We start from the raw sequence: 13393 nt of genomic DNA on the forward strand, positions 1-13393 counted from the left end.
TGTGGCCTCCCAGAGAAGAGGTGCAGAGGCTGACTGAAAAGCAGGGTCAGGCAGGATGTCTCATGAAAGGCGATTCTTTTGATGAGAGAAAATTGGGCATGACTGAGTACTCAGAAAGCCAAACAGGAAATTGAACAGAGGCAGGAAACTTACTACAAAAGTAAATGATAACCAAATGCTGTTTGATTTGAATATTAAATACGTTGGGCTTTTAAAATGAGATCTGATACCAGAATCCACTGATAATACTTCACATTAGGAAACCTGTATAGCTACAGGTTAAGTGCCTCATGACACAGGGCAAAGGGAATAGACAGCACTCTCTAGGGAACACTGTCACAGAAGAGTCAACCCTGAGTCTGATCACGCCTCGAGGTTTAACTACTGGTTTGCAGGATATGGGGAAGAAGAACATGTTAACACTGCAAGGATGCAATGAGTCCGTTTCAGAATGTGGGGAATTCTATATAACAAATGGTTCAGTTTCTCTCTTTCAGCCACTGCAATGAACATGCTGCTGAATGTAAGTGGTGGAAATCAGGCTAAATAAGCCAAACTACTACTAGTGAAAATCTCTCTTCTACATTAGATTCAGACAAGAAGACAGTTAGTAAGAGTTCTGCCAAAAACTGGGCCTTTTGGTGCAGCTCCAGGACTCGCGAGGACAACCAACACCCACGTCTACCACCCACAAAGCCAAAACAGCTCTTTGGAGCTCCTCTTGAGGATGTATGTGATAATGACACCCTGCCCACCCCAATTCTGGTAGGTCTTATTTTGGTTTTCTGTATCCTTCTTGAGGAGGGGAGTTCTGAGAGATCAAGTGTTCTCTTCCAAATCTACTCCCAAATGAAGAAGTCTGGCTTTGTCTGATAAGTTTCGTAGTATTACTTCAAAAAATAAGGTCTGATTTAGGTACTGCAGAGTTAGAAGGCAAATACCAGATGAAAAGATACTCTCATCCATTCCACTGATTTCAACAAAGACCCGTCTATACCAGCTCAGACCAGTTAAAATGGACTCTGTAAGGTAAGGGAGTTAGAGAAGGCGAGGTTGAGAAAAAGAATGAGACCGGCACTTTACAGGAACAGATCACCTTTAACGAGGCAAGAAGGGGCAGCAGTCAGATTAGTGAGCTGCTGCCCCACCCCAAGAAAAGAGTAAGTATATACAGGCATGTATGTGGAAAGCTACTGTCTTAAGGGGGCCTGTTCTGCAAGGTCGTTCGGAGCAGTTATCTCTTACACAGCTGGGGCAAGGAATTTTGGAGACTGGCCAGAGGCTGGGACCAGCTGGGAGCTGGGCGTAATCAACCTAATGTCCATGTTTTTCTTCGGGTGACAGAGCTCTTTCTTTTGCATAGAATGGTGGGGAGGACCTGGAGGGGAGTTTTAACTCCAGGCTATTTTGAGCTGTGTAACTTTCCTTCAGACTCTGTATGTAAGAATCTCTGAGAGTCCAACTCATCCTCATATTGTCTCCTGTCTCCTCCCTTGAAGTCTAGTCTCAAATCTCCTTCAGCTGAGTCTACCCCGCCTTATGATTCAAAATGTCTCACACGGATTTGATTTGTAACTCAAGTGTTTAAGCATAAATTACTCATCCTCTGGCAAAAAATGAATCATTTGATCCTGACAGAATGTGTCAAAAGAAAGTCACAGAGTTTGGACTGTGCTATATCAAATTAGTGTATTGAACTGTAAGCATTAACACTTGTTCACTGGCCACTATCTCTCCAAGCACTATATTAGATGCAGGGAATTTTATGGTATATATGAAGAAATTTATCACACAAGTTATGTGCTAGCACTACCCCAGACCTTGTGTCTTTCGCAGAAAATTGAGGGGGTAGCTATGATTATCATCACCCCCACTTCATAAATGAAAAACAAAAGAGCCTCACCCAAGTATGTGCTATGCCTAAAGTCACACAGTGGATAAGTAGCAAAACAGATTCCACATTCCTTGAAAAACCTGGCTCCAGTATCTGTTATCTCTCTACTCTGCAGACAGCAGAGTACATGAAAATACAGAAGGAACTGGAAAGGCTGATGAGAAAGAAATGTGAGCGGAGAAGGAGGAGAGGCATGTTGAGCCTGATTTTGAGGGGACGGAATACAGGAAATAGGAATGAATGGGGTGGCCAGTCCCTGAAAGGGGAATACACAAATGGAGCATGAATATGGCAAAAAGATTTCCACACTTACAGAAGAGCATCTATAATAGGGAATAATGAGAAAGGAGCAGTGAAGGAGGAGAGGGTGAATCTACAAAGGCCTCAAAGCAGAGACGTTTAACAGGGTAAATTCACTAAAACGGAAAATCTGATTACACAGGTGTTGAAAATGTTTCAGGGTATGAATGCCAAATCGATGGTTGGGTAGAAAATATATTTAGAGACACTGAAGAAAACATTTCAAATTGACTTCGGTCCAGTTCTAGCACTGCACCCTCATACACCACAGCTCTGTCAAAAGAGGAGCAAGCTTGTGCTCTGGGCTTGTAGATATGAAACGTCCCATATTTTTCTTTTCTTTCCTTCCCTATAGGATATGCTTTCCTTTATCAATCAAAAAGGGCCATTCACAGAAGGCATCTTCAGAAAATCAGCCAGTATAAAATCATGCAGAGCCCTAAAGGAGAAACTAAACTCTGGGGACAAAGTGCATTTGGATGATGAATCCATTCTTGTGGTAGCATCCGTCTTAAAGGTAAGGAAAGATTGAGCATTATCCACACACAGAGTAAATCTGAAGTTATATGACTGGTCCTTCATTATGACTGCCCAAGAAACATAATAGGCATAAGAGAGGAAGGATTTGAAAAAGTGAAAAACACTTCACAAAGCCAAAATTGAAGGAAGGTACCCCAAATATTATAAGCCCCATATATTAGATATTTTCCTTTTTCATTGCACATCTTGACTCCTGAACACTCCATGCAAAAGAATAATAATAAATTTCAAAATACACACTTACACATAGAGTGTTTACCAAAACAAGCTTCCTGCTTTTGATGACTTCCTCATCATCTTGGTAGTGAAGGCAACATTTCCAAAATAAAATTTACATTAAGCTTTTGGAAATAGTTAACAGAAGTAACTTCCCAAGTGGCTCAGACAGTAAAGAATTTGCCTGCAATGTGGGAGACCTGGGTTCGATCCCTGGGTTGGAAGGATCCCCTGGAAAAGGGACTGGCATACCGAGTCCAGTATTCTCGCCTGGAGAATCCCATGGACAGAGGAGTCCGGCAGGCTATAGTCTATGGGGTGGCACAGAGTCAGACACGGCTGAAGCAACTCTGCATGGATGCAAGACACATGGTTACTTACTGTGGTAAACTCCGGTGTATGTGTGTGTGTTAGTAAGTCGCCTAGTCCTATCCGACTCTCCGTGATCCCATGGACTCTAGCCCACCAGGCTCCTTGGTCCATGGGATTCTCCAGGCAAGAATACTAGAGTGGGCTGCCATGCCCTTCTCCAGGAGATCTTCCTGATTCAGGGATCGAACCTGCATCTCTTGCATCTCCTGCATTGGCAGGCAGGTTCTTTATCACTAGGAACACCTGGGAAGCCCATTTGTCTTACAGTGAATCAAAAAATGCTTAGTGAGGCCACCAAATTCTCTGATCATTTCATCATCCTTCCTTCCCTTGTCTCTCAATGCCTTTTACTTTAAAATTAGTGTAGGGATGACTCCACCATTTGTTCCTCCTTTTATCTCCCTTACCATCTTCAACACCCTTTGTTAATATTTGTATGTTTAACCCACCACCCAAGGTTACAGTTACATGGTAACCAGTTTTATTACATGCCTCATCTTATATAACTTATTTTCAAAGTGAGTGCAACAGTCAAAATCAGTTTGGAATTTTGAAAATTCAATAGATTTATACAAAAAATAGACTGAGTTTGAAGTGATACAGCTAAATCACAAGTGTGTGTAGTTTAATTTCTACCAGGGCTATAATAGAACAGGAAAAAATTTTAATCAATTCATCTTGATACTTGTTAGCAGCTATGAACAAAAATATATTGATGTAGTAATAACTACAGACAGTTATTAAAATTATCTTAGAAACTAAACATATGGTCTCCCCTTGTCGCCTATTAATGTTCGATTGTATGGTAATAGCAACAGTGCAGATACAACTTAGAGTTGACCCCTACTACACTTGCACCATAATAATACACACTAGGTATGCAAATAGCAAGTGCAGTGCTACCGTCTATAAGGTGCACACTCGGAACTGATTTGAGTTTTGAGCAAGAGTTACTAGGCTCTTGCCTATTTCCATGCTATAAGCACAGACTAGTCAGAGGGTGGCTACTTATGGGTACAGGTCTTACACAATCCCAAAGTTTTCTTTTCCTAAAGTTGATTGATCTTGGTGAGGAATCAGACTTTGCAACCTCAGCCTTGATAATACCATAGGTCCAAGCAACCATAGAGTTGGTCTAAATCAGAAATGAATATATAGTCAGAACCACATCGAGTTTTCCATTAAACTGTCTATAAACAGAGATCCAACAGCAAATACCCATGGCATATTCTGCATGAGTCATGTCCTGGCTTAACCATACTCAGTCTCACCAATCGATTCTACAGCACAGGGTCCAAGAGAGAGAAGAGACACACTCTCCAAGTGCATGTAGTTTGGTACACAAGGCAAAGGCCTGCTGCACGCTCCCAGACTCCCAGAAGCCAAAGCCAGCTGAGGCGGTTGAATGGCATCACCAACTCGATGGACATGAATTTGAGCAAGACCCAGGTGTTGGTGATGGACAGGAAAGCCTGGTGTGCTGCAGTCCATGGGGTCACAAAGAGTAGGACATGACTGAACGACTGAACTGAAATGGAGTGCTTCCTCCTTCCAAATATACTGTGGACACTCCATAAGAAGCATAGTGAAAACCTAATAACCATGATTGGGTACTGTGTACCACTTACAAGAAAAAGTATGAGAGGACTGAGACTTTGTACATTATCATTGTACTCTGTCCTCAGTACTCAAAAGAGGGCCTGGCACAAACAGCAGCTCAATAAGTACTGAAACAAGTGAACACTGACTGAATTATAATCATGATAGTTGCCCAGAAACATTGCCTCAACAAGATACTATTAAGAGAAGTCAGGCTCTATATTAAGACTAGTGGAAGCAAGTTGTGCCTTTGAAACTGGCAAGGTAGTGCAATCAATTCCCCTTAGTCTTGCAAAACAGCTTACAACTTCATCTATTTTAAAAGGCCCCATTCTATGATACTAAGACTTGTTCATCAGTGATGAACTTCCCAGGCCTCCACTTAGGAAGCTTATATTTGCATATTCTATCCCACAGGTGTGAAGTTGCAATGTATCTAAATTCTCAGTTTCCTCTTTGGGGAGAATATATTCCATTCAAAGAGTTGTAAGGGTAACATGTAGTTTACCCATTGGGGCTTTTGATTTATTTCTAACACCTGCTGCTTAAAAGTCTATAGGACTGAAGTTTTATATGGTTTAAAAAAAAAAGAAAAAGATTGAAGCTATTATGAGACTAGCTTTTCCCCAAAGAGCACATATAGCTCAAGTCTTCTCTTAATATGTGTATAAGAGCATGTAGGGGTGTAATTTTGTTTGTTTTATTTCAGAACTTCTCTTTCTTGAATTAAGTGCAAGTAGTGTGTCTTAGGTAAACAAACAAAATGGGTATGTGCATTTCTTTTCAAGAAACTAACTGGATTTAGGATGAGTTATCACCAGACCTTGCCAGTTTGTACTAATGTGCTAACATGAACACAAGGAGTAAGTTCCAGGTGATAGAAGGAGCTTTAGCTTCATTCTCACTACAGCCCAAACTCTACTTTTGTGCTTCTGATTTTAGTTGGGGAAAATCCAACCAGCACTTCTGGGTGTGCAAGGCTGTGGAGAATCACAGCCAAGCTCTGTGTGAATCAGTCTGCGTGGCTGTGAAGCAACCACGGACTGAATTGAATTTTTCAACTAAATATTTTCTTTGCAATTTCTCCATTGAATTGATCATAAGACTAATATATATTTTTTGATCTATTTAAGGATTTTCTTCGAAATATTCCAGGAAGCATATTTTCAGCCAGTCTCTATGATAAATGGCTTGATGTTATTGATCAAGGGAATGAGGAGGAGAAAATAACTGCGACCCAGAGGTAATGATGCAATTTTCTCAACTCTGAGAAAATACAACCAACATACTGTTAGGAAAATATCAGCTTATAGTTTACAGCTGTGTCCACTAAAATATTGACCAGTATCAAAAGGTTTCACTTGATCATACCCATGGAAGCCAGTTTGAAAAGAGATGCATGCCTTATTGGTGACATTGTAATTGGTGTTTCTCTCCTCATCTTATTCATATGGAATGCTTGACCATTTTACACCTTCTGAATACACGAAATTGTTGGAGATGAAATCCATTGGTCTAAAAAGAGATGATAAAGAGCCAATCTGCCAGCGGTATGATCTTAAATACAAACACATAACTAACCAGAGCAGTTCTTACCTGGCTCAGGAATTAAATTTGGTGAAACATTTTTGTATGCATTCATGCCTGGAACTGTGAGAATGGACTGTGGACATGGTATAAAAAGAAGTACTTTGTTCTCTGTATTTCCACTTACTAAGAAAATGACTTGCTTTATTTATATAAGTGCCTTTTTCTGTCATTAGGCTCCTAGACCAGCTGCCAAGAGCCAATGTAGTTTTTTTGCGATACCTTTTTGGAGTGTTACACAACATTGAGCAACATTCCTCATCCAATCAGATGTCAGCTTATATTTTATCAGTGCATATAACCCCAAGCATTCTTTGTCTGCTTAATTCTGGCAGCACAGAATTAGAAAACTTCACCAAAAAGGTAACGAGATCTCTCATTTTTATGCCTTGCGGGGCAGAGTCCCCATTTTGAACCTGAAGTCTGTGGTATTAACTCTGATGAACCAGTTTTTAAAGTGCACGTTTTAATTACACTGCCTTCGACTGGCAGAGTCCTACTCTGGTTGGGCATGGGAAGGTGTATTGCAACTGAGAACAGTTGAGTCATTTCTCCTTTACCATCCAAGAGATTAAACACTAGAGAGATAACAGTAGGATGGTATGATAGAACAGAACCTGGCTTTGGAATCTGAGAACCAAGATTCAACTCTCAGCCTAATCACTGAGGCGTGTACAAACCTCCAAACTATGATTTCATCATTACACAATGATGACAACACCCGATACATCTGGTCACTCTCGGCACATCTTAGGCGGCCTGGGCAATATGAGCACCCAAGGCTCCACACATACTGGCCTCACTCTGCCAGTTCTGGCTCATTCAGGAAAATACTTGGCTTCTATTGTGTCTCTGCTAGAGGATGAGGAAGCTAATAAAATATTTCAGAACATCCTGACAGAGCCACAACATGCCTAAGAAGATCACAGCTCTTTTCCAAGCCCCGCTGGACAGCAAGTGTGAGGCAAGGCAATGCAGTGAGGCAGACAGACATGTGTTCTCTCCAGATGCTTTCTTCCGTCACAAACCCCCCCACCCCACACAGAAACCTCTGCTGCCCAAGTTTCAGAGAGTTCTTCACTGAAGGGAATTTCAAAAGTTGTGTTGCATTTGATACTTTATAAAGTTTAATGAGATGCTATATATAAATTCTCTCTCAATAAAACGAGAAAAAAATTTAATAAAAATAAATAAAACTTAATAAGAAAATATACATTGTTGTCCCAAACATCCTATGTAGGCTACTTAAAAATCATCCTAGTTTTAAACATGTAACAATCATTACAAAATTTTAGCTATTAAACTAGGCCACATATTATAACTTTAGTCCACCGACTAAAAGAATTTTAAAATTTTGCCCAAAGTACTCTTGAAAGTATTAGTTATTTCTTAGAAAAAGCTGATGTATATATAATATATATATTTTTTAAATCAAGTGAATTTTTCTCAGACTTCTCTTGCATTTTTTGTTAGAGCCAAGACTCATGTATGAAATGTGATTTACTATGACGCCATATGTACAGTAATACCCCACTTTTTGCCCCTCTGTGTTACAGATTTCTTTCATACAATTTTTCATTGAAAACTGTCTCAAGATATTTGGAGACGATATCACTTCTCTCTTTGGACAGAACTCAGTGAGTTCTGATAACAGTGATATCACTGATATCACTGATAACAGTGAGAAGGTTGCAGGTACGTGAATAATGTAACTGACTTTGATGCAAAAGACAGCAAGGCTGCCAGGGTCAATGGGAGATCCTGGAGTCCAAAGCACATTCTAACGGTAGTAATTTCCATCTGCTCCAAGACATGGGAAGTTTCATCACATGAGATCAAAGAAAGGATAAGACTGTTCTGATTTCAAGAAGCTACTAATACAGCTTTAGAAGACATCATGGTTCAGTTCAGTTCAGTTGCTCAGTCGTGTCCGACTCTTTGTGACCCCAAGGACTGCAGTGACCCAACTCCTTGGGGTCAAGGACTGCAGCGTGCCAGGCCTCCCTGTCCATCACCAACTCCCGGAGCTTACTCATACTCATGTCCATCGAATCGGTGATGCCATCCAACCATCTCACCCTCTCTCGTCCCCTTCTCCTCCTGCCTTCAATCTTTCCCAGCATCAGGGTTTCTTCCAGCGAGTCAGTTCTTTGCATCAGGTGGCCAAAGTATTGCAGTTTCAGCTTCAGCATCAGTCCTTCCAATGAACTGATTTCCTTTAAGATGGACTGATTTCCTTAGGATGGACTGATTCCTTTAGGATGGACTGATTTCTTTAGGATGGACTGATGGACTGATTAGAAAGAACTGATTTCCTTTAGGATGAGCTGGTTGGATCTCCTTGCAGTTCAAGGGACTCTCAAGAGTCTTCTCCAACACTACAGTTCAAAATGAACATCCCGGTAAAATATCACATTTGGAAATTTTTAAAATAAAACTCATATATAAAAGACGTGCTCGGGCTGAACCTGGAGCGAGGGGCGAGGGGCACTGCCTGGTTTATTCCCCTCTCCTTCCCTTTTCTGGTCAGTGGTCCCTGAGGCACTGCAGCTTCCTAGTGCCTTTGCAATAGGTTGAAAAGAACCAGCATCATTGACAAAAAAAGGACTAATGTCAAAACAACTTTCCAGACTATAAGCTCTTGTACCACTATTTACCAGTTGCATTAACTTTGGCCAATTATTCTAGCTCAGTTTCAGTTCCTTCATCTCTAAGATGTTAATGAAAAGTATCTAAATCTTAGGATTGCACTAAAGATTAAATAAGATAACGGATGTAAAATAAATCTGTAAAGAAGCAATTAATAGGTCTAGTAGAAGTTCTTATGAGATTAGAGTTAGTACTACTTGAGCCTAGCTAATCACAGCTTCCTGGTAGCAGTTCATTTTTATAAGGCAGCATTTAGAATCACAACCTGATGGCATGAATCATGAGTCCCTTTATATTTTTAATACCTCTTGGTTTTATGACACTTATCTCATTGCTTTGAGGAAATCTTTATGACAATCCATCTAATTAGGCATTTAGATGAGTCTACGCTCAACATTCAGAAAACTAAGATCATGGCATCTGGTCCCATCACTTCATGGGAAACAGACTGGGAGAGAGTGGAAACAGTGTCAGACTTTTATTTTGGGGGGCTCCAAAATCACTGCAGATGGTGATTGCAGTCATGAAATTAAAAGATGCTTACTCCTTGGAAGTAAAGTTATAACCAACCTAGATAGCATATTAAAAAGCAGAGACATTACCTTGTCAACAAAGGTCCATCTGGTCAAGGCTATGGTTTTTCCAGTGGTCATATATGGATGTGAGAGTTGGACTGTGAGGAAAGCTGAGCACTGAAAAATTGATGCTTTTGAACTGTGATGTTGGAGAAGACTCTTGAGAGTCCCTTGGACTGCAAGGAGATCCAACCAGTCCATCCTAAAGGAGATCAGTCCTGGGTGTTCATTGGAAGGACTGATGCTGAAGCTGAAACTCCAATACTTTGGCCACCTCATGCGAAGAGCTGACTCATTGGAAAAGACCCTGATGCTGGGAGGGATTGGGGGCAGGAGGAGAAGGGGATGACAGAGGATGAGATGGTTGGATGGCATCACCGACTCGATGGACATGAGTTTGAGTAAACTCCGGGAGTTGGTGATGGACAGGGAGGCCTGGCATGCTGTGATTCATGGGGTTGCAAAGAGTCGGACATGACTGAGCGACTGAACTGAACTGAACTGAACTGAATACCTGAGAATATGTTCAAACTAAGACAACTGTTTGCTTTCATTTCATCAGTGACAACAGAACAACCTCGTGAATCCAAGCCAGTGAGAGTGACAGTGATTTATAGAAAGGTTCAACTGCAGTATGATGCCATGACCTCATCAAGGATGGGTCCATCCACTGACCTGTCTACAGTTTTCTAAGTTCCTGAAGATTACAGTGCCCATAATCACACTTTACCCTTACCTTTTCTTTATCCTATAATATCACACTTGAGAACACTTTTTTACAAAACATTTGCATGGTTTTGTTGAGTTTGAATTAAATGATCAGATCTCATCCAGAAATAAATGAATTTCCTGGCACAAGAATGAACATGAGCTGTTCTCTTGAAACATCCCACCCTCGCCTTCTCCCAGAGTCCACAAGTCTCTTCTATACATCTGAGTCTCTTTTTATGTTTTGCATATAGGGTTATCATTACCATCTTTCTAAAGTCCATATATATGTGTTAGTATACTGTAATGGTCTTTATCTTTCTGGCTTACTTCGCTCTGTATAATGGGCTCCAGTTTCATCCATCTCATTAGAACTGATTCAAATGAATTCTTTTTAATGGCTGAGTAATATTCCATGGTGTATATGTACCACAGCTTCCTCATCCATTCGTCTGCTGATGGGCATCTGGGTTGCTTCCATGTCCTGGCTATTATAAACAGTGCTGCGATGAACATTGGGGTGTATGTGTCTCTTTCAGATCTGGTTTCCTTGGTGTGTATGCCCAGAAGTGGGATTGCTGGGTCATATGGCAGTTCTATTTCCAGCTTTTTAAGAAATCTCCACACTGTTTTCCATAGTGGCTGTACTAGTTTGCATTCCCACCAACAGTGTAAGAGTGTTCCCTTTTCTCCACACCCTCTCCAGCATTTATTGCTTGTAGACTTTTGGATAGCAGCCATCCTGACTGGCGTATAATGGTACCTCATTGTGGTTTTGATTTGCATTTCTCTGATAATGAGTGATGTTGAGCATCTTTTCATGTGTTTGTTAGCCATCTGTATGTCTTCCTTGGAGAAATGTCTGTTTAGTTCTTTGGCCCATTTTTGGATTGGGTCATTTATTTTTCTGGAGTTGAGCTGGAGGAGTTGCTTGTATATTTTTGAGATTAATCCTTTGTCTGTTGCTTCGTTTGCTATTATTTTCTCCCAATCTGAGGGCTGTCTTTTCACCATGTATATTATCTAGGGTGAAACAGATCACCAGTCCAGGTTGGGTGCATGAGACAAGTGTCGGGCCTGGTGCACTGGGAAGACCCAGAGGGATCGGGTGGAGAGGGAGGTGGGAGGGGGGACCGGGATGGGGAATACATGTAAATCCATGGCTAATTTATTTCAATGTATGACAAAAACTACTGCAATGATGTAAAATAATTAGCCTCCAACTAATAAAAATTTAAAAAAAAATAGTAAACTAAAAAAACAAAAAACAAAAAACGAATGAACATGAGGCACTTAAACCAAGAAAACCACTTTGGATCATTCAGTGAAAAATAAGACCTTTCAAGGTCCCAGCTTACACCATTTCAGTTTTTCTTGATCCCATATATCCGTATTTGAGAAAATATTCCCCCCAAAATATCTCTTCTTTCATTCCTACCATATTATACTGTTTTTTTGTACTGTACTGTACTGTACAGTTTTATATCGATGCAATAAAAATAGGTTAAACAACCATTTCATTTGCTTATGATTCATTTTAACACATCAGGAGACGCTCAACTGGCAGTTTGGGTCTCAACTAAGATCACTTAGGAACCTGTAATCAGTTGGCAGCTAAGCTGGAGTAACCTATGTGTCTGCTGTTGGAAGCTGGCTCTGGGCTGATCTCCATGTCTTCAGTCAGCAAACAGGCCTACTTCATGTGGTGGAAGAAGAGTTCCCAACAGCAACAGGGGCTTTTCAAGAGTCAGCGTAGAAGAGGGCTCCACAGAAGACTACAAAGACAATGAGTTTATTCACTATTTACTGAGGAACGTAAGGGAGTTCCAGAAAAACGTCTGTGTCTGCTTCACTGACTATGCTAAAGCCTTTGACTGTATGTATCCATGGTGCTCAGCTGTTTCAGTCATGTCCAACTCTTTGCACCCTGTGGACTGTAGCCCATGAGGCTCCTCTGTTCGTGGGATTTTCCAGGCAAGAATACTGGAGTGGGTTTCCATTTCCTCCTCCAGGGGAATCTTCCTGATCCAGGGATTAAATCCATGTCTCCTGAGACTCCTGTGTTGAAGGTGGCATCTTTACCTCCTGAGCTATCGGAAGCCCTTTGACCATGTGGATCACCACAAACTATGAAAAATGCTTAAAGAGATGCGAGTACCAGACCACCTTACTTGCCTCCTGAGAAATCTGTATGCCAGTCAAGAAGCAACAGTTAGAATTGGACATGGAACAAAAGACTGGTTCATAATTTGGAAAGGCTGTATATCATCACCCTGCTCATATAATTCATATGCAGAGTATATCATGCGAAGTGCTGTGCTGGACGAATCACAAGCTGGAATCAAGATTTCTGGGAGAATTATCAACAACCTCAGATATGCAGATGATACCACTCTAATGGTAGAAAGGGAAGAGGAACTAAAGAGGCTCTTGGAAAGGGTGAAAGAGGAGAGTGAAAAAGCTGGTTTGAAACTAACCATTAGAAAAACTAAGATCATGGCATCCAGTCTCATCACTTCACGGCAAGCAGAGGGGAAAGGGTGAAAACAGTGACAGATTTTATTTTCTTGGGCTCCAAAATCACTGCAGACAGTGATTGCAGCCATGAAATTAAAAGATGCTTGCTCCTTGGAAGGAAAGCAATGACAAATCTAGATAGCATATCTAAAAGCAGAGACATCATTTTACCGACAAAGGTCCATATATTCAAAGCCCTGGTTTTTCCAGTAGTCATGTATGGATGTGAAAGTTGGATCATAAAGAAGGCTGAGTGCTGAAGAATTGATGCTTTCAAATTGTGGTGCTGGAGAAGACTCTTGAGAGTCCCTTGGACTGCAAGGAGATCAAACCAATCAATCCTAAAGGAAATCAACCCTAAATATTCATTGGAAGGACTGAAGCTCCTTGGTTGCTGAAGCTCAATGCACAAAGAGCCAACTCACTAGAAAAGCTC

General features: G+C 40.9%; 1 protein-coding gene across 2 annotated transcripts in view; it reads left to right on the forward strand.

Annotated features, from left to right (window-relative positions):
• LOC110121535 (rho GTPase-activating protein 20-like) overlaps positions 1 to 10872 on the forward strand; it is a 45340-nt gene extending 34468 nt beyond the window's left edge. For both annotated transcript variants that reach the window (XM_070463844.1, XM_070463845.1), the window contains exons 8-13: positions 590 to 765; positions 2550 to 2711; positions 6055 to 6164; positions 6685 to 6871; positions 8065 to 8203; positions 10295 to 10872. In XM_070463844.1, the coding sequence (XP_070319945.1) occupies positions 590 to 765; positions 2550 to 2711; positions 6055 to 6164; positions 6685 to 6871; positions 8065 to 8203; positions 10295 to 10425 (905 nt within the window). In that variant the 3' untranslated portion in view covers positions 10426 to 10872. The remainder of the gene's footprint in view (positions 1 to 589; positions 766 to 2549; positions 2712 to 6054; positions 6165 to 6684; positions 6872 to 8064; positions 8204 to 10294) is intronic.
• The last annotated feature ends 2521 nt before the right edge of the window (positions 10873 to 13393 follow it).

The sequence above is a fragment of the Odocoileus virginianus genome, unplaced genomic scaffold (assembly GCF_023699985.2).
Source record: "Odocoileus virginianus isolate 20LAN1187 ecotype Illinois unplaced genomic scaffold, Ovbor_1.2 Unplaced_Contig_7, whole genome shotgun sequence".
Lineage (NCBI taxonomy): Eukaryota > Metazoa > Chordata > Mammalia > Artiodactyla > Cervidae > Odocoileus > Odocoileus virginianus.